Source organism: Rhinolophus sinicus, linkage group LG01 (genome assembly GCF_036562045.2).
Source record: "Rhinolophus sinicus isolate RSC01 linkage group LG01, ASM3656204v1, whole genome shotgun sequence".
Classification (NCBI taxonomy): Eukaryota; Metazoa; Chordata; class Mammalia; order Chiroptera; family Rhinolophidae; genus Rhinolophus; species Rhinolophus sinicus.
Window position 1 is genome coordinate 178,573,351 of NC_133751.1, and position 24,976 is coordinate 178,598,326.

The 24,976-nt window shown below is 38.5% G+C and overlaps 1 protein-coding gene across 13 annotated transcripts in view; it reads right to left on the reverse strand.

The window, feature by feature from the left end:
• Positions 1-24,976, reverse strand: part of FTCDNL1 (formiminotransferase cyclodeaminase N-terminal like) — a 113,964-nt gene that overhangs the window by 52,544 nt on the left and 36,444 nt on the right. For 3 of the 13 annotated variants that reach the window (XM_074339747.1, XM_074339727.1, XM_074339751.1), the window contains exons 1-4: positions 19,410-19,816; positions 17,419-17,543; positions 14,712-14,807; positions 13,326-13,478 (exon numbers count right to left, since the gene is read on the reverse strand). In XM_074339747.1, the coding sequence (XP_074195848.1) occupies positions 13,326-13,478; positions 14,712-14,807; positions 17,419-17,530 (361 nt within the window). In that variant the 5' untranslated portion in view covers positions 17,531-17,543; positions 19,410-19,816. The other 10 variants (XR_012498618.1, XM_074339741.1, XM_074339749.1 and 7 more) reach the window with 9 other exon arrangements.

A 24,976-nucleotide genomic window follows, 5' to 3' on the forward strand; every position in this document is an offset into this window, starting at 1 on the left:
GAAGATAAAAATTCTGAATACTTCAAGCTCAAGTGTGTGGGAAACTAAGTTTCATCAGTTTTCAGGTAAGTGGCATTATTATTATTTAAAGCAACAGTTCTGTGTACATTTTTTGTAAAACCATTTTCCTCTCTCCAGTGGAGTCAAGCATTTCCAGAGCAGGGACTTTTAGCATTTTCAATGATTACCAAGAAATCAGAACTACTGAACTAATTCCTGCATTATAATTGTGCTCTCCCTCCACTGAAATTAATTTCTCTCTCTCTTGTGTTCATGTAGTATTTAACAGCTTTTATGGGCTAGAACGTCAAATCTAATCTAGATAATCTACTTGTATTTCTACTTGTATTTCATAGTCAACTGTGAACTTTTGTTTCTCTCCATTTAAGTTTCAAACTCCCTGAACAATTAAGGTTTGCTTTTTGTTTGATTGTTTGTTTTCCCCCTCCCTTTTTCTCCCTCTCCCACTTTTTGCCACTCCACCCCTTTTTCCCCTCTCTCCCCAACTCTGATTCAAGCCATTGTTCAGTCTAGTTGTGGAGGATGCTCCCTGGCCCATAATTGGTATTATGAGCCTTGCTCTCTACCTGGCAGCCCATGGCAGGCCAGCTCCAGGTCCAGCCATTGTTCACAATCTTAGCTGTGGAGGGCAGAGCTCGCTGACCCATGTGGGAATTGAACTGGCGACCTCGCTGTTAGGAGCACAGCACTACAACCACCTGAGCCACCAGGCTGCCCCAGGGTTTGTTAATTAAGTTGAATGAACTGAATTGGTTTCCTATGCACTTTGAAGATGTTACTGTAAACTAGGAAGAGCAGTGTCTATCCCAAACCTACTCTTACGCCACCATCACTGTGCTTACAAAATGCAAGGTGGGTTTAACACGAGCAGGAGTACAATAAATCTGTAGTGAGAAACCATGAGATCAATCTTCCATTGTTGTCATCGCATTTTATGAGCTGTCCTCAGAACAGAAGTTCCATCCACAACTGTGACAGCCACCTGTACCAGTGAGCTACCTGAGCCAGTCAGTACTGACAAGACCTGATACACGTCTGAATCACCTTGCTGAAACGGTATGATGCCATCCCGCCGTCTTGAAACAGGCAAAGCAAAACTCTGCAGCTTCCTAAATTGCTCTTTATTAAAAGAACAATATTTTTTGTTTTCTTCCATTTTTGACAGGTTTTTCCCAAAACTATTATTGATAGTTCTTTCCATTTTCATCAGTTATATTCTATAAAGGCTGATTTGATGACAATATTTTTAAAAATATATTTAAACCTTCATGATTAGCTGTACTTATTTACTCAAAAATGATTTTTAGCCATTTCTATATAGGTATATTTATCATTTCCTCTCTTAACTTTAGAGACTTCTATGAATTTGTTTATTTTTCTTTGCAAAAGAAGGATCAATGAGATGTTTCTCTGTGCAATGAGAATTTAAGCTTCATATTCTTAACAAAATGTTTTTCTCTGAGCCTGTAACAGACATAAGTGTGACTGAAAGGTGGTGTTTATTAAGAATATACAATAGTTAAAGTAGGACAGGAAGACAGTATTTAAGAATCTGCTTAATTACATGTATATGCCTATGTGATAGTTAACACACTTCGCGTCTTTGGTGGTATTTAATAAGTTCTCTTCCCTTCGCTTTTGTTTCTTTCAGGAGTAATTTAGGACTATTCGCATAAATGGAGTTGTAAATTAACTGTTAAACAGAATTGCACTTCAGCAGCTCAAGGAACATAACTGGTAAGCTCACTTTTGTTACATTTTCCATAGCAGCCAAAATGAATGCACAACTAGAGAAAAAAACTTAAAGTCTGTCATTCCTTTTCCTCTGGGATTAGATAAATTCTCTTTCCTCTAGCCCATGTATAGTATAACTGCATGGCTTATTTTAAACCAGAACGCTAATGATACTCAAAAGAGTATCAAATCTTGGCAATCAAAAAAGAGTATTTTCAACCCCATAACCTCATACACAATAACAAGCAGAGGTAAAAAAGCACAGAATCTAAAAATTAATACGGGTGCTAGACTTGAAATCTTACAAGCATCCTCTAGTTTTAGTATAGCTCTCTTAATATAGCCAAGTTTTTTGTTTAGTTGAGTTTTTTATTTGGTATTTTTTAATGAGAAGGAAAAAAAAAAGATTCTCTACCAGAAGCCATAAAAATCTCTCAGATGGTAAAACAGATAGCCCTAAAAGTTTGTGCCTAAATTCATACACATACCTAAAATAAAACTGGCCGATTAATCTTGCTACAGTACTTTGAAAATGAAGACACTTGAAAATACATGTACTAGTGTGATGCTGCACTGCCGCTAATTAAGTGCAGACTAGGAAAAATTATTCTTAGTTTAGTCTATGGAAGCGGGTGGTGGAAATTTCTCTCTTTGCAATTCAAAATTATTTTAAAGATAGAGCATTTCTTTTCCAATGTCTTCATTAAACAGAGCTGTTAAGAATTGTCTCCCAACCATCCCCAAAGAGCACAAAGCTACCCAGTATTCACCCCATATGCTCGGCTTTGAAGTGTGAAGCTGTGACCATCCCACTAGACTCTTACGCCACCATCAAAGCCATCTCATTATGCCCAGTGCTGAGAGTTAAAGCACGAGGCCCTAACCGCTCCAACACAAACACTGCATTAACAAAGCAACCGCAATATTCCTCCCCCACATGGCTAGAACTTGAAGAAATTTTTACCATATGTACACATGCACGAGATACGAAAATTTATTGTGCTAGAACATCGAGAAGTACATTAAACATGATGACTAGAACTGGATGTTATTCTAAGGGACTGGAAAAAAATAAAATGCAGCTGATCTTTATGATGAAAGAACAGAAACATTAGGCTGAAAAACGAGATGAAGTGCAATTCCTAAATTGCATTTCTACTGACACATGCTGTTGCCTGTTCTTTCTTGAGATAGCAGAAAACGATTTAAGGGGGGAAAACAAAACTCTGCAGCTTATCACTGGATGCTACTGTTTGTCATGCTTCATTTCTAAAGGACAAATAAGCTTACAAATAATGATATGGAGATAACAGTATCTATGATTCAAAATAAACAGGGCTTGCTAAAAAAAATTTCACTTTTGTCACTGAGATGCCAATTTATTGTTGGCATGGTGGTGAAAAATAAAATGCAATGAAAAAACTTGTTACATATTATGAAAATGAGGTCATGAGGAAATGAGGATCAGAGCTTGATTAACTGTCATGTAAAAATTAGTTTTAAATACTTGTACTTAATAATTCTATTCCTTTCTTTTGGCTCTAGAGAAATTCTTGCATTTGTGCACAAGAAAGACATTCTATTAAAGAATGTTCACTGCTACATTATTCGTAGTAGGAAAAAGGAGAAATAATCTGAATGTCCACAAATAGGGAACTAGATAAAATGGGATATATACATACTATGGTAACTATACAGCAGTTTAAAAGTAATGAAATAGAACTATACATAATACCAAGGATAGATTTCCAAGATATCTTGCTGAATAAAAAAGCTATAGTATGATTTCATTTATGATACAAACACATACGAGCAATACTACTGGATTTATGAATATATATATATATATGAAAAATTCTAAATTCAGTGAGTATACTCTACTGATACCAGAACTTGGCAGGGGACCAGGGACCAGGGAATCAGGAATGGGGGTAATGGTCAGAGGTGAACTTTAACCTCACTTATAATGCTTGAAATTTTGTAAAAGAAAAAAGAATGTTCCAGGCAAGGTCTAATAAATAAGCAGTTGTCAGGCTCCTTTGTTCTGCTGTTGTCTTGATGAAAAACTATGAGTAAGTTTCTTAATGTTTCTAGGTCTATTTTCCAGCTATGGAATGAAAAAATTCATGTATCCTCTATACTCATCATAAATATATGAATTATGTGTCCCCAAATTCCTAATATACAATATACTTTCATGGCCAATGTATCAGCAATGTATAGACAGTCTTCAATATAAAGCCCACTCCCCACAGTAACAAAGAGTTAACTTAGTCCCCACCCAACCAATGCTCCCAAAATGGCAAATAGATAGTTTGCATGAGTTAATTTGGTTTCCATGTATGTATTTGCAACCACGTATCTTCCTGTCCACTGGCCACTGACAACACTCAGCCTCTCAGTAGTCTCAAGCCCACACCAAACTCTTGCCATCTCCCGTCACCAACAAGTCAAGTCCTCCCATCTCCCTCCCCACAGTCCCTCTCCTCTTTGCTACCTCTCAGGGGATGTCCATTTCCACATATCCATGCCCACTTCTTTAAATCTCCGTTTGGAGAAAATCGCTTCTTGCCCAGTATTGATATTCCTTCCACATGGAGAGAGTTCTGCTGGTCTTGCTAGCTCTTATGGGTTAAATTGTCCCCTCCCCAAATGCATATGTTGAAGTCGTAGCCCCCAGGACCTCATAATGTGGCTTTATTTGGGAATAGGGTCATTGCGGACATAATTAGTTAAGATGAGGTCATATACTGGAGTAGGGTGGGACTCTAATCCAATATGACTGGTGTCCTCATAAAAAGGGGAACTTTGGACACAGATAATATACAAGGGGAATGTCATGTGAACATGAATGCCATCTACCAGCCAAAATGGAACAGATCTTCCCTCACAGCCCTCAGAGGGAACCATGCTGACCTCCACCCTCCAGAACTGTGTTTATCTATAAATTTCTCTTGTTTAAACTGCCCAGGCTATGGCACTCTGTTACTGTAGCCCACAGGAAATTAAAACATTGCCTTTGCTCCCTCCCAACATTTATTCCCTGATGGGGAGTTGGGGAGAGAAGCTGGGTTTGCGTAGGCCTACGCCTTCCACCCTCTTCCTTCTTGAGAGCTAGCTGCCAGCAGGACACACGCTCTGCTCCGTTCCGTCTTTGCCACAAGCGTTCCAAGGGCAGCCCTGTGCTGTCCAGGGCCACCCGACTGGCTGCATGAATCTGTCTAATTCTCCAGCTGGATAAACTCAGCTGTCAAGGTTAGTTTCACCAGTAATGAAGTTAGCATTTCCACTTCTCATCTGCCTTTCTCTATTGTCGAATCGGTTCAAAATTTCGGAAAGGAAGAAGTGTACTATTTATAATGCCCTCCTCTTGAACCTTGCCCCAGTCCTCATCTTCCTCAGAGCAGGAAGTGAGGTGGCCACCTTCTTTCTCTGTTCTATTGCTACAGAATAAATTAGTGCCCTGCTTTTCCAAGGCCTCTCCTTGTGGGTGTTAAAAATTCAAAAATGAACACTGACTGTTACACTATAACAATTCTATACCCCTCAAGGTAGCAGATAACTCAAACTCTCAATGAAATAGTCACACGTAGGCTATAGGGGAAAAAAACACACTACAATTACTATCTCAAGAAATTATCTTACTACATATTTTTGGTTAAATAAAATTGAAGAACGAGTTATTTAACATACACAAATTTAATAGTCAAGCAATAAATGATAATTAACCTAATTAATAATGATGTTATAACCACAGCTGTCACTATTATCATATATTCTGGGTCTCATGAATAAGCGCTCCCCCACTTGACCAATGGTGACCAGGTAGATGGCTGGTGGGTACCTGAGGGTGTGGAGAGACGTGGGCTGACGCACTTAATCTTCTAAGCCCATGAATGCCACTAGCATCACTAGGTCATTTCTTCAGAATTGTCTAATCCTAGTGGCCTTGACACAGGAAGTCACAACAAATGCAACGAATCAGGGATAAAAAGGAAAAGGAATTCAGGAAAAGCATCTCCAAGGTCAGGGGGCCTGGGCTCAAACAGTTAGCATGGTACCAATCACCTGTTATAAATCCCCTATTAGGCCCATATTCTCTAAAACACCATCAGTAATCATTAAAAAATCAGTCTCTGGGGATGTAGATAACGAATAACTATTCAAAATCAGAAAACCTAGATGAGAGCCCCTAAACATTGAGTGCCCCTAGGGCTGCTTTGGCTAGTAAGGGGTAATTATTAATGGCTCCCACAACCACCCCTGGCTTAATCCTGAGTATCCTAAGTGATCCTTTCCCTAGATGAAGTGGCAGTGGGGAGGTGGGTCTCCCAGGTTTTAACTCTAAACCTTACAAGTTCTAGACTAGCAAAGAATTACAAGAAGTGTACAGTCAGGCAGCAAGATTTCATCCACTTCACCTATTCAATCCAATTAGAAGATTTTTATAGTACATTTATTCAACATTTTCACTAAACCCTATTCAATAAACATCAAGAGTGAAACAGGGAAGGAGGGAAAGCTAATACCAGGGTATGTTATCAAGCTGGGCATCCCTGTGAGCGGCTGGGGCTTGATCATGCTGGAATGGGCCTCAGAATTGTCTATCTCAGGGACAAAAGACAAGATCATTTCTCTACCAGCTGGGGTCATGGGTTGCCTCGTAGGGTTTTTAACTTGCTTGAACTTCAGGTTATCGCAGAGCCAAAGTAAGAGAAAGGACTGCAGCACTTTCAAGTATGGTTGGGTTCACCTATAATTGTCAGTCATGGAAGAATAAGTTAGTTTATCTCAGTTCTCCCATTTGGCTGTTTCCTTCCTCATTAGGACCTCTGTGCTACAGTGGGAGATATCATCCTGTTGCATTTATTAAGCCTGCAGCAATAAGCATTTATGAACACACTGGTAACTCTCCTTCGTAGTTAAAATGTACTAAAGTCACTGGAAATCAGTCTTAATATTTTAAGTCTTTTCCCAATGCACCACTCTTTTTTCCCCCAGCTTTTTATATGGTGGCAGTATTGTATAATTCTCAAACTAAACGCTACGTCCTGAAACTATGTATGTATGCTTGTAAAATCAACTACTGTTTTTACGCTATGGCCATGAAGGCAGTGCTGATGGTGGAGAGAACTATATCAGAACCCAGCCTCTAAATCGACTAATCTCAACCAAATACAAAGCTGTTTTATGAGACAATCTCCATAGCAACTGGAGAATCAGAGTAGAAAATTCTTGAAGTGAAAAGTTATTCCTGATTTGCCAGATCAGCGCATGTTTTGACAATCTGTAATAAAGTAATCAAAGGGTCTCAAGACTATCACACAAGTGTTGACATCGTGTGAATTCGCCATGGCACATGTCCTCCAAGTCATATAAATACTCGAAAAAACATCAAACGAGGCTGATAAGTCTAATCAAATTCATTAATGTTTTCTATATTTTAAGATAAATAAAAAAAGAAATCAATCATGTAAGAGCTATTTCTTTATATATATAGCTTACTTAGCTAACACTTTATCTTTCCAGGCGCTTCTCAATAACGTCAATTTATACAGCATTGTACAAGCATGATTTCATTTGATTAATGACATGAAACAAAAAGCAAGTTTCCAAATCCTTAAAATTCATATCTATGGTCCAGACTTTGAAAGCTGAGTGTTATGAACTTACATGTTAAGTAAGCCCATTTTCACTGGTAAATCATGGGGAGAATTTCTGAGCACCTTCTGCCTTGACCCTTTCCCTCCATTTTCACGTAATCCTTCTCGTGAAGGTGAAACAGGGTCATGTTTCAGGGACACTGGCTCCTGCACGTGAAAACATTGACTAAGGAAGAAGTGGAAAACACACAGGAAGCACTATGACCCACAGGAACCCTTCACAGAAGTTGTCTACAAAAAATTTATATAAGTCCAAAAAACAACAATAAATATCTTCAAAAGAATAATGTTCCTGGAAATTTACCGCTGATTCCAAATTAGGTGAATTCATTGTTCTTTTAGGATCCGAGATAATTAAAAACCATCCAGGAGAATTAGAGAAGTAGGGACTTCCAAGTCAAAGCAGGAGTGTGGATCCCTAGCTTTACTTTCATGTCTTCCAAAAGCCCCAGGAAAAAGATGGTAAAGATATATATTTTTAAAAGCACTGACTCACTCAAACAAATAGAAGAGTAGGCAACAGTATTGGAACTTGAAGAGTAGATATAAGAGGAGTTGGTGATTTAACAGACCCAAGGCAGCAAGAGGCACTGCAGCCACCTGACTTACCACAGGTACCTGAAAATGGTCCGAATCAGCAGCCTCACTTTAGGAGGAAGATAAAGGCAAAGATCAAAGCAGGTAGACTGGTGGGAAGTCTATTTAAGCAGTAGTTGGATCCCACCGTCCACACTGCCCTGCCCCTACCGTGGCAGAAAACACAAGAGGTAAAACCCAAGGGGTCTGGGCTGGGGGATACCAGGCACAGGTGAAGGCACAGGTGATTAATGAAAAGAGGGGAATTAAGAGAATATTTACAAACTAAATGCGGAGACTTTTCCAGCCGTCTTCCACAACTCAGTTCCTAAAACACAGACAGCTATGTATAGACTTCAGGTTGAAGACTGGAAGATCCTTCGCTGGGGAACTTGAACTGACCAAGAGAAAAGACCAAAAAAATACTGAAATGAGGGGTTCCCAAAGAAACGACCCAGCCAGATAAGCCTACAGTTGACAAATGCCACCTATGCTCAGAGTATCCATCAATCTTTTAGTGTCTACTCTTAGGGTAAGCAGCCAACCATGGACCATCAGACATCTGAGGAAAGCCTTTAAAACCAATAAGGAAAAACAACCTAGGGGTGAGGGTGTGGGTGGGGGTTTTGAAAATCTGTAATAAAGTAGTCAAAGGGTGTCAAGTCTATCACACTAGTGTTGACGTCGTATGAATTCGCCATGGCACATGTCCTCCAAGTCATATAAATGCTTGAAAAATCATCTAACGAGGCTAAGTCTAATAAAATTCATTAATGTTTTATGTATTTTAAGATAAATGAAAAAAACCAATCATGCACAGAACATACACTATGCAGGAAGAAGAAAATGTCAATTATCCATTGATACTGCATTCATGGACAACATCAGGATGTTATTTTAAATAATAAAATAAAAGGAATATTTAGAGAGTAAATTGAAAGCACTTGGGAACAAATATAGAAGAAATGAAAAACTTATGTAAGGCTTGGGATATAAAGTAGAGGAAATTTGCCAGAAAGTATTACCGTGTTTCCCCGAAAATAAGGCCTAGCAGGACCATCAGCTCTAATGCGTCTTTTGGAGCAAAAATTAATATAAGACCAGGACTTATTTTACTATAATATAAGACTGGGCCTTATATAATATAATATAATATAATATAATATAATATAATATAATATAATATAATATAATATAATATAATATAATATAATATAATATAATTATGATATAATATAAGACTGGGTCTTATATTAATGTTTGCTCCAAAAGACACATTAGAGCTGATGGTCTGGCTAGGTCTTATTTTCGGGGAAACATGGTATAAAAATACAGTGATGGAAAAAAAGAGAGAAAATAAATATAGAAGACCAGTACAAGGTTCTAATATTCAAGTAATGGGACTTCCAGAAAAAAAACACCTGAGAAAATGAAAGAAATCATCAATGGAGTAATTCAAGAGAATTGTCCAGCACTGAAGGACAAGAATTTCAGGATTCAAACGGCTTACCAAGTCTCCAGCACAATGAATGAAAACAGACCCAGACAAAGAAACATCACAGAAATTTCAGAACTTGGAACAAAGTGAAGATCTTACAAGCTTCCAGGGAGAAATGACAGATCACATACAAAGATCAGGAATTATAAAGGCTTCAGAAGTCTCAATAGCAACATGAAAATAATAATTTAATGGCACAGTGTCTTCAAATATTCCAACATGGAATTCTATACCTAGTCAAGCTAACAATTATTTCCAACCTGGAATTCTATACCTAGCCAAGCTAACAAGTAAATGTGAAGACAGAGTAGTGGCATTTTTAGACATGCAAGGTCTGAAAACTGTATTTCTTGCATGCCCTTCCCCTACCTATTTTAAAGCTACTAGAAGATGTGTTCACCAAAACAAGGACATAAATTTGAGAGAGAGAACACATGAGATTCAGGAACCAGGGAATCCAACACAGAGAAAAGATAAAGGGAACAACCAGGAGAACCCAGAATGAGTTATTCTCAACAAACTGAGAGCAAACGGTTCTAATTAGAACAGGTCAGAGTTCTAGAACATATTTCTTTAAGAAGATGAAATTGATAGAACACGCAACACGTGGAGTGTTTTATCTGAATGCATGGAGAAATGTTATTGACAGAGAATATGGGATTAAAACAGTGATAAGTATATAAAAAAACTAAACAATAAAAAGATAATGATCAACTCCAGCAAAAAGAAAAAGCTGTGCAGAAAGAGTAAAATAATAATAACATTTTAAAGGATTCATTGTGAATAATGTTTATATAGTCATGATAATGTAATCACTAAGTATTGATCCAAATTTTGTATAACTATATCGAGCAGAGGAAGGATTAGGAAGTAACAGTGTGCACATGTGCGCATGTGTGTGTGTGTGCGTGTGTGTGTGTTGGGTGAGGTGAGAGAGTTAAATTTTCATCTTCTGCAGTAAAAAGTCAATAAGCAATGCATAAAACTGAGAAACCAAGAAGTACCAATATAAGTGTGATATTTACTTATCCGGAGTTGAATCCTACATGATAAAAGAGTTGAAGAGAAGGAAACTGAAGTTTGTGCACGGGGAGGGGGAAAGGTGCGTTATGTAGGTACCTACAGTTTTTAAAACAAACCTGGTACAACATTGGATGTTCACCCACATGCATGTATCATTTTGATAACAAAAAGAAGGAAAGGAAGGATGAAAGAAGGAATAGAGGGAAAGACAGAGGGAAGAAGGGAAAAAGGGAGGAGAGAAAAATTTTTAGAGACATATTAGAGATAAAAATGGGATGTAGTCTAACAGATCAAATGTGGTTTTTATAGAAAATAAAAATCAAGTCCAAAACATTAAAAAACAAAACTGTAAGCCTTATATAAATATAGACTAGATTTAAATATAAATAAATATAGATTTATGTGCCTCCTAGCTCTCAACTTTATATCCAACTGCCAAATGACAGCATGTAAAAAATATATTCATGCTCTTTCCCCCCCAAATCTCCTTTCTTCCATCATTTGTAAGTGAAGACACTGTCATACCACTGTTTTGTGTCCCACCCCCCAGCATCCTATGGAGTCTCTCCATTCTCTATTTCTTAGGCCACCATCAACTTTCCAAACTGCTGTGCGTGCTTCCTGTCCGTCCTTTACCATGCAGCCAGAGTGATCTTTCTAAAATTCAAATCCAATCATACCACTTTCTAGCTTAAAACTCTTCACCAGTTCCCATTGCCTTTAGGATAAGGTTTGAACTCCTTCACCTGGCATATAAGGCTGCATGATAGGACCTCTAATTACCGCTTGAGCTTCATTACTTAACATTCCCGGAAATGTCTTCCTCATCTGGCCAGCCACACTGAAGGCCTTTGCAGGTCCTGAAGCCCAGGCTGCTATCGACTCTGAGCCTCGGCATTGCTGGGCCCTTTATTCTAGAAGTTCTTAGACTAAAATTATATGCAAAATTATGTGTGAGTGTGTTTCTATGTATGTATACAAGAAAGCACATGCATAAAAACTTGCATATGATTTTGACAGTATTTAAAAGTCCCCTGAACACCAATTTCGAACCCACTTTAAGAACCCCTTTCTTAAGGTCTGAGAAAGCTTACAGCTGATATCAAAAAATTCTGAAATACATTATTCAGAGTTTTTACATACAAAGTATATATATCAATCAACTATACTTTTTTTCACTAGAATGTTCTCCATTGCTCTTCTTCCCAAAGATAAATTATTATTTTAAACTTGGTTTCTCTGACAAGGGGTTACCCTAGTGAAAACCAATCCCTTCACTATTCTGAGAACAGTGAGCTCCTAGAATTTGAATACTTTTGCCTTATAAGAATGCCTGAGCATGCTGTTATTAAAAATAAATACATAAATAAAATAAAAACCCTTAAAAAATTGGATGATATTAGATGAACAGCTGTGTAGAAAGGGGAGTGCAAAAATAAAAACTGCATGTTGGAGCATCAAAATAGTAACCATGTACAGTATATGACTGTTTTTAATCAGATGAAGATTGAAGCTATTACATTTCAAATCAAATGTTATAAATTAGTTCAAGAATGCAGCTGAGCTCTCATTTAATTAGAAATGTCCATGTTTAAATCATGAGGTACAGTAGCTGCCAATGAAGCAAAAGGGCAAGGGAAGGGAGAAATACTGTGTCCAGAGCCTCTGATTGTCAACTGTCTCCTACGCAGGATGAACATCTGGGGTGGACTGGTCGTGATGTAATGAAGAACTTCATGTACTAGCTAATTTGAGATTTAATGTAATTGAACATAATTGTTTTGAAGACAATTAAAATCATTACTCTGGTCTGGACAATTCTGAACTCTTCATTTTTGTGTGAAGCGTATTTTCCCCCATGTTGAATTTTAACTCTTTCTTGGATAAAAAGGAAAGCAAATTTTGGGCCAAGGTTTCCCTGGGAAGTAATCCTTAGATTGTCAGGTCATATTAAAATGCAGCACAAGCAGTGAGGTTCTCCTTTGGAAACAAGTCTCATTTCCTATTTCTAGTGCTTGATGTAGCTCAGTTAGAGTCCAAGTCTACATCCCAAATGTTAGACAATTCACTATTAAATAAAAATGAGGCAACATCATAGAGGGATTTCTGAGGTCATACAGAGAAGAATGCAATTATCCTAAAGCGGACTTTTCCCCAAAGGTTATGAGCCTCTACATGTCGTAATTAACCATGGTGCAGCTGGACAGTCCAGGCAAAAGGTTTTTTCTTTTCTCCCAATTTGCCTAACTCAAAAACACCTCAAGTGACATAGCTCAAATTTTCCAAATTAAACTTAACCCTCGGGCTGAAATCAAGCCTGTGACAGTTCAGTTCTAAAGAAAATCTTAAAGAGAGTTGTGCATAGGGAAAAAAGAAAAGAAAAAAAAGTCAGAGGAAAAGGGGTAGGAATTAACATTTAAGTGGTTTTTCAACCTCATCATTACCCCTGCTCAAGAAAATAAGACACAGATGGGCAAAACACACCATCGTTCTGCCCCGAAGAGTCTAAGGAACTCATTATAAACTACTGTTGTTTCCTCGTGATCTATCATGAATTTGTAAGGGACAAAACGACTGATTTGCTGCATCTCACAGCAGTTAGTGTTCCATGGTGTCACGGCGTGGAAAGTGGGAAGATGAGTCACAAAGACACAGTGTGCCACGGAAAGCCAGGAAAGCTTACTGTTGATATAAGTCTTAAGTCAATTTTTCCAAGAGAGTTGAGGAGCGACTATATTGTCACAACCTGTTGTGATTTGTCAAAATCATTTCCATTAAGACATAACACACTACCCCAAATGTTCTCTTACTTCTGGCCACAGCTCCACACTCTTCCACTCTAACATCAGTGAGAGGATAAATGGGAATGAGGTCCACTGCTCCCAGGCAAGGATGGATTCCCTCTTGAACCTGCATATCGATAGACTGGAAGGCTTCCAAGCAGGCAGCCAGAACAGAATTGCCTTAAAAAGGTATGATTATAAATAGAAAATCACTAAACTTTCAAACACAGGTAAAGAAATAGCTATATTTTATTGCCCCACTAGTTGTTTTTCTTTTGTAATCTGTATAGACTTTTTTTCATCCGAAGTAAAGAAAAATGAAAGATCCAACATTTTCTCCTGCCCCACCTCCCAACTGTCATAGTTTCACATTTCTTCCAGCTTTTTATTCCCCACAGTGGAGGAATTATGCAATATTTATCAGTCTTTAACAACTTTGTGTTTTTTTACAATTGGTTACTTTAACTTCTTCAATTTTATCAAATTAATCTGATAAAACTCCTTGCTATTTTCAGAATGTTTTATGAACTTACATTAAAATATACACACAAACATAAATTTTTAAAAGCATAAGTATTCATTTTAGTTTTGCTTTTTCCAATAATTAGATTTTTTCATTAAATTGTTATAGCTACCTACATAGTATAGACACCTAAGAGTTTAATGTTCTTATTCTGAGTTTCCATTAGCAGTATGGTATGACCATTTTAGCAAGACAGATAAACAACAAATAAGCAGTTTTTACATCTTAATGATAAACATTCAAGATAATTTGTCCTGTGTTTACTAGGAATTATCAGTCAGCTCTTTGCTCTCCAAACAAACATACTTTTGAAAAAAACTATCTGCTAAGTTGAAATAAAGTTTATTTGAAAATATTTTGAACCCTTAAGCAATATTAAAGGTTCTAAGGAATATTAAAACAATACAGGTTTTTGTTTAAACAATTATGATCCTTCAAATTCAAGTTGTCCCACCAAACCTTACATGAGACATGGAGCCCATTTCATTTCAACCCATGAACCAACTCAAGATTTCAGACTCCCAACCCAAAATACAACTGTTTAGCATGTTTCAGTCTATGCCAACTTATCAGTGAAATCAAGGCTGACTTCAAAATTATACTTCACAGGTTAAAACTTGAAGATGTTTTTCTTAACCACAAAGCATATGTGATCATCTTCAGGGAAAGACTGTTATTAAATCCCGGACCTCAAGGTTCATTTTAATGAAGAGGAAATGGGATATGTTTGAGATGTGCATGTTCAGAAAAATGCTGAAGTTCTGTGGTAGCCTGTGTAATGGAATACTCAGATTTACACAGGAAATCAATGATTAAAGAGCATGCAGGTCTACCTGAAGCCCACCCTTCATCAAAAGACATATATGTAAAGAAAGAAACTTAAGTCTTACCTAACTCATCAATAGAACCTGCTATTGTAATGACTGATCTGTTGTAGTCTTGATCAGAAAATATATTGAGCACTGATACTTCAGGATGTTTCTGCCCTGTAAAGAAAGCAAACATAAATGCAAGCATTGTTTTTCTGTGATGAAATCTTAATACTTTATACCTTCTGATACAATTAAATTTAGTTTAATAAAAAATTCTGGGGTGTGATCTCTGAAGCGACATCAGCTAATCATAAAATGTGTGGGTAGCAATGTCCACTTCTTACAGCATCTTCCTATATAACCAGATGGCTCAGCTCAGACACTAGGCTTTGGAGTCTTTTTAACTCAGTCTAAGTTGGTAGTTTCTGCTTTCAATTGCCAAATCGTATCACTCTAAATTCTGTTCCTTATCAATCTCATCTTCTAGGCTTTATCAATTTTTCCTTCCCAACCCCAGAAATCAAACTCTCTGGATCAAAATCTGACATCTGGAAAAACTAGGATAGGCCAATTAGTGCCTGAAGCAGAGGTTTCTGGGATGCATGCACCTGTCTACGAGAAACCGTTCTGATTCCACCATCTCTGTTTCAGAGGCCACCAACAGCCTTCAGATGTTAACGACTTCCAGCTTTTGGTGGCCTGTGACTCACTTGAATGTGTAACCTAAAGGAGAAATCTACCATACCCTGTATGGCAGCCACACATAACCCCAAAGTTATTTTTGAAGTTTACAAGCCTGGTTCAGGCCCCTTAAAAGTCCCCCTTAAGCCTACAAAAGGAAATTCAAAGTGAAGGACAAAAGTTTTCAGGCGGTAATTAAAGCTTTCACTATGCCATTATACCTTTGTCGCTCTGTCCCCTGGCAGCTTAACAATTAATCTTTTCAGAAGAGAAGAAAAATAAGTTACATGCAGGAACTACAGAGCTTATAGCAGCCCTATGTTATTAATTTTAACAACGTGAAAAGATAAACTTATATCACTCACTCACAACCAAATGAGCACCTATACAGCCCTGCCCTGGTGTAGGTCTAAAATTTATAACTCAGGGTTTGTTACAGAAGACATTTTAAGCCACTTAAATGTTTTCATATTACATAATTAGAAAAAATATAGGTGATACGGTTTTACTCCACTGACTTAAAAATAAATGCCTTTAAAGTATCTGTAAAACAATAGGTCATTTTCTTAACTAGTGTTACCTTCCCTGCATTTTCATAACTATAAAAGATGAAGCAGGAACAAGATCATACAATCTCCTTTTTGATGTATTTCTTCTAGCTCCTCAAAGAAAAGAGATGATTTTATTTTTTCATCCTAAATCTTCTTCTAAAAAGCTTTTATTCTCAGTTTCATGATTCAATTAAATCAAATGCTGAAAGAATGAAACACTTTCTCCTGCAATTTCTTAGGCATGCATATAGAAAAAAAAATTACTGCTGGCAGGAGGAGCTGTCAGTCTGAATCTCAGCAGAAGTAAATTGGTATTTGTAATGGAGTATAATAGCTATAATTCCATTTGAGCTGCTGCCACTAATAAGCTGATAAAAACTGTGAGTTGAGACCCAGGCATCCATCAGTGTGGCTTCCACAAATGTCTCTGCACATTCACTTACTCACAGAGACAGGTAACCCAATCCCATTAGATGTACTGTGTCTGACAATGAGAGGCCCAAGTGCACTCTTCCCACCAAAACTGCAAAAGCACAGCTGTATACGGATTCCAGAGGAGTTTCCTTATCAGCAATTATCGAGAATTTCCATAGACATTTCCAGCGCCTGCAAAGGTGCGAGATGGTAACTTAAATGTGCTCATTGTTAGAAATGGGCTAGGGAAAACACTTCTTTCTCATGAAAAACAGTAACCAAACCAAAAACGACAATCAGAAATTAAAATATACTGTCTGAAATGCTTTAAGGCTATGGTCCTAATGCTTGCCTGTTGCCAAAAAACTTGATTTAATAACAAAGCTTTTCTATTTAAACCACTGTAAGTCTGTAAATACTTTGTGTGTGTGTGTGTGTGTGTGTGTGTGTGTGTGTGTAAAAACAAATGATACGTAGAACTGTGTGTCATCACATGAACATTTTAACTAGGGTTAAAAAAAAAGCAAAGAGTAGTATCTCTCATAGTAAATATTGGCCCAAAGAGTAAGAAGGCTTGAGTTCCAGTCTTCTGAATTGCTAAGTGATCTGAAGCACATCACTTAACTGCAATTGCCTGAGTCTTTACATGGAGAAAATAGAGTAGAAATAATAATACTCTAATAATAGCATGGGCTTTGTTGGCGGGAGTGCTTTGAAAAGTAGTGGGTATTTGGCAAGTTTATTTTTTATGTAACCTGCCTAATAAAAAGCATAATGTACAATTATGTTCATCCTATTAATGATCAAATGAACAGCCCATGAGGGGAATGTTAAACCTTTATGTAACTATATCCTCCTCAGGAGCCTGTAAATATCCTGAACAGTGGGCATTTCAGACACTCCCTCTCCAATGTGAAAAACTGTGTTGCTAAGTGTACGCCTGCGTTTGGAGAAGAACATATGTGCACATCTGAGTAACTGATCTATCTCAGGATCTGGAATCCTGCAGAAGCTGTAACAGTCCAAGAACAAGGGGGGAAATCTAGGAAGAAGAGTGTCCTGCAGATACTGTCTGCAGAGTACAAATCACTATATTATCAAAACACTACATATCCACTTCAATTATCTGTAGTTCCTACCATTTTTTCCAAGAGCTGCGTTTGCTATTTTCTCAACAATGTGTTTTCTTCTGGCTTCTGAAATGTTTAGTAAACAGGCAGCCAAACGGAGCCCCAGTCCGGAGGAAGACATGCTGATTTTTTTTCTAGAATAGGAGAAAAAGGAGTCTTCATTTCGGTCTCTACCGTTCATTCATATTTTTGTGTTCATTAACCATAAAAAAAAATCATAGCTCTTTGGAAACCAGGCACTCAAAATATTAACACTTCACTATTTTCTTCCTAGAGAGAACACCTAAATGACAAATCCTCAGCCAGATAACCATGTACATGTGGTCATGCACAAATGAACATGTAACAGTACTAGAAAATATCCCTCAAGTTATTCAGCCTGAATCTGTCATGTAAGTGAAACTTTTTCATGGAAGTGTGTTATTCCCTTTTAAGCATCTCTTCCTTAGCTTATCTCTGTTTTCCAGGTCTGCACTGTTTAACAAATAAGCATGATCCTTTTGTTAAATGAGACTTACTGGGGAAATACAGAAAATAATGAGGGAGATTCTTTAATATGCTCATTCTTTTAAAAAGTATTCCTCTGGCAAAAAAAAAAAAAAAAGTATCTCTGGGCTACACCATGGGAGCCTCCATATGAACAAATAGAGGGGCTCATTTCAGGGCTTTAAGTGACAACTATTTGACTAAGCTCCTCTTGTACTTTGATTTCCAAAGTTTCTAAAGCAGTTTGAAATCTTTTCACAGGACTCTGTACCTTGAACTGAAAGTTGACATGTACTCTGGTATGTTACTCAATAATGCCAAAAAATGTGACTGAGTCGTTGAAAACGGATTAATTACACACGTTTTGGAGGTTGCTTTCTCTTCATGGCATTTTTCAACTCATCAGCCTCCTGTATCTCAAATGACATTATGAACTGAAGAAATTTAAATATCTCAAAATAATAAGAATCCCCCTTTTCAAGATCAGGCCATTATATTTTGGTCTCTTTTAAATATATCTCAAATGACATTATGAACTGAAGAAATTTAAATATCTCAAAATAATAAGAATCCTCCTTTTCAAGATCAGGCCATTATATTTTGGTCTCTTTTAAATATATCTAAACATAAATGTGGTCCTCATGAATTCACTCAACAAATATTTGATGAGGGCCATTTTGTGTCTGGTAATGTTCTCCGTGTGGGGGATACAGCAGTGAATGACGTTCAACATTAAGCTTATGAGTTTAAGCTCAACGTGCTGTGGTGCAAATAATAGTGTTCCATGAATGAGTAAATCCAGGGCTGCTGGTCACTAGGATTGTTCGTTGGCCTAATCATTTTAACCTAAAGGGAGTTTGGAGGGGGCTTCATGGTTAGTTCAGGTTTTCACATTGTGACCATCATCTCATCAAAAATTCATAAAAATATGGTCATTAACTTTTTCTAGCATTAATAACATTGTTGTAATAAGCAGCTCAGAACTCTGGTTTTCATGTAAACAAAAAATTGCTTTACACAGGGGTGTGGGCGTCTTCTGGCTTTCATTTGTTTTCCGTGTTTATGTAGCTTAATTGTCTCATCAGGCACTTTCCCAACATAATTATGCTTTTTAACAAATGGTGTTTATGGCAACCCCTAACAGTGCAAAAGAAAGGATTAGTTTCATCTTCTCGTTTCGCATTTTGATTCCCTGTGGACAGCTAAATCACACAAAGATGGTGTTAGGAAAATCTACCTTCACAGCAAAAGCTGAAGTCAGCGGGAGTACCAGGCTTTTGGAAAGCAGTCGGGCTAGTTAGCAAAAGGGTAAGAATTTCTCTCCCTCCTTCTCTAAGCAAGTGACCCAGCGCAAGCCCTCCAAACACTTTTGGGAGAGTGGAACCTAGTGCGCCCACCCGTTCCTTCAACCACCGTTCGGTTACTTCCGGAGAGAGATCAGCAACCAGCCTCGCCCCAGGAGGAACCAGCAGGGCCGCTGCGGAGTGGAGTTCGCGACGGTTCTGCCAGATCACCTGCCTCCTGCGCACGCACCACCGTCAGCACTTTTCGGGTCGCAAAGAGACTCTCCCACGAGACTGATGCGTGTGCTCAGGGGCTGGAACCCGTGGCTGGGACGCCTCTTCGCGGCCACGCCCCGGTGCGGGGGTAGAGTGTTTCAGGGCCGCGTGGGCCGAAGAGTAACCCGAGGGACTCCCCACGAGGCCCGCAGGAAGTAGAATCTGCGGGCAGCGGGGCCCAGGAGTAAGGGGTGGCCGGCGGCGGCACTGCCCCGGGCTCGCTTCGAACCTGCGGCCGCTCTGCGGTTTGCAAAGGAACAGATCTGCGTGCGCCGAGGGGCGGCGGGCTAGGACGGCAACCAGCCGGAATCGCCGCGCGTGACGGGTACGCAGCTCCCGGCGCCGGCCCCGCCTCCCGGCGCCCTGGGCGCGCTCCAGCCGGGCGGAGCGCCTCCCGAGCCGGCTCTGCAATTCTCTCCCTGACCCTGGCCCCGGCTTCGGCCCCTGCCTGCGTCTGGGAAAGCTTAGCGTTCTTGTTAGAATTGCCTCCTCGCCTGCTCTGCTTCATCGTAGGACTCCCCACAATTCTCTCGTAAATGAATGACTTTCTAAAAGGGCATTAGAATCTAATGATGAGGTCATTACCCATTGATTATACACCAGCAGGGGGCTCTTTTCTTTGGTTTACACACACATGCTCACGCTCACGCACACGCACCCCTTTGGTAAATTCTCCTGAGAAATACTGCCCACGAGTGCTTGTAAATGTGAATTGGACCCACCCCGGGACAAAGCAGTACTTGCACATGCCCACTTAGTCAAAGTACAACCAATATGAACCAGGCATGAAGCATTCCCCTTTTTTCTAGGCCAGTGAACTTGGAGAACACATTTCTCTTCCAAAAACTCAGGACCTACTTTTTTATGTAGCAATGATTAAATGTCACCATTTTGATCCAATTTCGTTCCTAAACTGAAATAATCACTAAATAACTACTTTGACGGAATAAATTAATTTTTAAATCTATTTTTTATTTTCTAATTATACTTTTTAAACACAGATTTGACGAAATTAACATTTATGTGGACATTTGGTTTCTAGCCTAATGTGGCATAAAAATAAGTAACATAATGAGTGTTAAAAAAAAATCAGGTTCATGATGCTTCTCACATCATCATCATTGTACTTAGATGTCACAACAGTATTATGTGCGATTGTGTCAGATCCAGCCTTCCCCATCTCGGAGTGTTGGCAGGTAGGAGGGTTGTTGGCAAGAGGAGGGGTGTTAACCTCAGGATCCTGGATCCATTCCAAGGCTGGTAATTACATTCTGCCAGCCAAAATTCATCCCATAATTTTAATTGGATAAATCCTTTCTGGCCTAAGCTACTGCTATGCCTGTCAAACTGTTGCCACATTTCACCCCAGAGGTGTCTGTGTTTTAGTTGCAAGAATCAGTCCCTTTGAGGTTGGCTTATCAGTTTAAATCCTGAAAGTGCTTTGGGATCCTATGAAGTTAAATATATATTTAGGTATTTTTTTCTACTGAATCTGCATAAAAATGAATAAAATAGATATACATCCATGGGAATGCCTAAAAATCAATACCCATGTAATGGCAGCAGATAATTCTGAGAGCTTTTTAATCAGATTAATGTCCCTAACTTTCTCTTCTTTTCTTTTCAGAGCTTTTATTGCATGTAGCTTAGTTTCCAATTTCCAAAAGTACTGCAGAGCCCAAAGTTGACTTCCATAGAGGACAATGGAACTGAAGCCCCGGTATTTCACCTTTCCAAGCAATTCTGTGATGAAACTACTTGCTAAAACAAAAGACAGAGTAGTAACATTACTTATCATATCCCTCCAGAGAAAACTTTGGCAACGAGGGGCTTCATGGTTCTAGCTGTAGCAACTGCCAGACCTAAAGCTTCCGCCCCAACGTCTCCTAATCCTCTCTGTGAGAATCTCTCTCCCTTACAGGGCTGCCCAGGCATCAGGTAAGATAATGTTTCAGAAAGCATCAACGCCCCGAGAGTTACTCAGTAAACCTTAATTCCTTTCTCCACTCTACTCGTGTGAAACACAAATAGAGAGAAAGCAGGGCCTCTGCGTCCTTTATGGAGGGGGGCAGCGTCTGGCCCTGCCTATGGACTGTAAGTAAGCATGTTTTGGGAAAAGAAAAGGATACAGATATCAGCAAGTCTGATGAGAAGTTTAGCAATAAGATTGAAAGCATTATTCAAGAATGGAAATGTACCCTTGGTGTTAGTTTAGCTTTACCACATGTAATCCTGCCCATTTCATGATTTAGAAGAGCTTTCTGTCACATTTACAATGTATGTACATCCAGCCTCCCATTTTTATTTAACTTAGCATGCTTTGGAGGGATTTTTCATACTTTTGGGTGAATGTGTTACTCTGGCTCCTGGTTTCTCCTGCTGAGTTCACGTTCAGAGGATTAGTTTCTTTGCTCCTTATAGTTCCTGTCCCAATACAAAGAAGCACTGAAAGACAGATAAACGTCCCAGGGTTAATTCTATCAATGACAACTGTCTCCTGGCACTCCCATTGGTTCTCTGTGAGACAAAGAGGACAATTTTCTGAACCTTTCATTTCATTTTTGCAAGCAGAGAGAACGCAGTTCTTGTAGGAGTCTTCCCTGGTCCATCAGAGCTGAGGCAGTAAAAGGGGAAGCTTGTGCTCCAGTGTGGCTCCACAGAGCTCCTGGAACCCAGAGCCAGGTGCTGCTTAAGCAGGGCCAGGCCTAGAGTGAGAGGGAGGGAGGCACACCCCTTGGGAGCAACATTTAAGTGGATGCCAAAAAACTAGGTAATGCAATATCTTAAAAAATCAAAATTAATGCAAAATTAGAAATCTGTGGTGAACAAAATACAAGATTTTAAGTAAAGACAGGATCCTACCCTGCACTTGCTGGACTCAGCCTCACTCGCCTCACCCTGATCCCTGCCCTGTGGTTGTGGTCCCTTTTGTGCCAGCCTGTTTCTGATTGTAGGGTGGAGAGGAAACTGCACCACTCAGCCCTGCCTGCATCCTCTCTTCGGGCCCCCCAAATGGGCAACAAAACCAGAAATGTCAAGGATAGAAATTCCAGGATAGTGGATACATATAAATTATAGTCTGTGCAAGAGTTTCCTAGACTTCCATATATAGGATATCTGGCCATCTTATCTTACAAGAAGGCAGACACTTATTAAAACAAGCAAAAGAGTCAACTTTACTAATCTAATACATTCCATTACCTAGTTATCTATACATTTCAGAATACAGTAATTAGAAAGTTTCCTATTTTGCTATGAAATTTTGAAATAATGTTTTAAAGAGCATTTTAATTAATACTATGGCTGTTTTCTATTGTCATATTGTAGCATTTACCTGTGGACTGGGAAATATGAGTAGAAAATTTCCCTTAGAAAGACAGAGGTCTAATTCCTAATGCAATTTTTTTCTTTGAAGATTTTACTTTCACCATATTGTGACACTATGTCAGATTTAATTCTACCTTCTTCCCTCCTCGTGGAACTTGAAAAGATTTTATTTCTTTCATGTAAATGTGGTCTGATAAATGAAAGATTTTAAAGGTGACTTTAATTGTCATTTTAGGACAAGTTAAGTACAGAAGTGGTTTTAATTACTTGTATTAAGTTATTTGAATCATGTGATATTATGAAATATGTGTTCTATTAGTCATTTTCTAAAATAGCAAATGGGTTTCTTGCTCCCATTTTTAGTTTGGAGTGGAGGAAGCTGTGCTATTCATTTATTTTAAATGAAGAAAAGGAGTTTGATGTCCAGAAAGAAGTTACAGCAACTAACAGAAGTACTTCTGTTGCCCTTACATTTCTGCCTTGACTGTGGGAAATGATCTCTAGCCATTTTTGTTTTAAGAAGGAAAAAAAAAAAAAACCCCATAGAATTTCCAGAATTCACCTTTATCCACCTTAATATATAGGGAATGTCTTTCCCTTTACGCAACATGGATTGGGTTCTTTCTCCTGTAGTCAGCTCACATCTTTATGCATGAAAGACAAGTAGACTAGAATGTAAGCATAGTTATTAGCTTAAACTGGAACCGCTTGTTATGCATTCTATTCATTCACACTCAAAATATCTCATGTAACTAGCCAAAAGGTGAAAGCCTATGATCTAGTCACCCCTTAATTCATTCCTTGCCTTTTTAGACCTTCCATGTGGTCATTCAGTGTGCATTCCTTTATTATGGGACCTAGGCACCTAATAAAATAAAGTGTCTCCTAGAGCCTTGCTCCGAAGTTGTAATTTTATAGCTATTAGTTACATTGCAGATGAAGAGTAATTCCTAAAATAGACTTGGAATTTTTGCTGAAAATTTGTTTTAACTTATGGGACTATATTAAGATTATTTCTAAATCTATTTTAGTTCACAAAATGTATCTTATTATATCCGCAAAAATGCTGGGCATGTTTAGAAATATTTTTCCCTAAGTAACATGAGTTTTTGTTGTTATGAGGTTTTAATCAATAAATATTTACTTGAAAACTTCAACCAGTGGGTGATAACTGCCAACTTTCATTAAGAAAAATGACACATCTTGTGACAGTCCAATAAGTGTCCAGTCATGCTGTGTGCACTTAGAGGCACGTCTGTATTATTGTTGTTATTTAATGATTTATGTATATGCCAGTGAATGTCAACTCTTACTGACACCAACAGGATAACCCCCTGGATGCACAGGAATCAGAGACCCTGACCACAGGTATTCATGTGATGTCAGCATGGCCTAATTCACTTGTGTGTTCAGAGCTGGCTCTCGTTTTGAAAAGGAGCCCTTCTGAAGAGAACCACTTCTGCCCTTGGGCAGATCTCCAAGCTCTGTCTCTGTAGAACTTTCAAATTGAAGGTCTGAGTGAATGTTTTTCTGCTTGTTTGTCTTTTACTGTATATCTCAGTGTTTGAAGGGATTTAGCTTTTTAAACGTATTTTTTATATACATTTAAATAGAAAATGTCTAATTCCTAAGGAAGGGATGAGAAAGATTAATTTTTTGTGCTGTTTTTAATGTTTCCTTTACCCTTCCTTGAGCCTCTCATCAGTTATTATGCAATCCTTTTAGCTTGAAGTTCTATGTTTTTGGAAAGACTTTGAAAATAAAAATGTATAGAAGCTCAGGTCTGGAGGGACTTCAGATCATCTGGCACCTTCTTGGAACCTTTACTCAAATAATGTTTGATCTGGAATGAACAGGCAATAGAGGTAGAAGGAGAGCTTGTGATGAAGTGGGGTCATGGTGGATAGTGGTGCCCTGCATCCCGCACTTTGCCCCCACTACTGCTTCTCCATGGCCCCTCTGTGAACCCTAAGGTGCCCTTGCAAACCACCCACGAGTTCAACCACTCTTCTGGGGCTTGAAACCCTTTTTATAACATCACACAAGGTTATTATCTTTTGAAGATTAACCCTCTATCTTGAAACTAGTCCATGGTGCTGTCTCAAAATGCAAGCACTGTCGAAAATCCACATTACTATTTAAATTATTAGATGGGTTTTAATAATAATTTTTGTGGAGGAAAATAAATATGAATG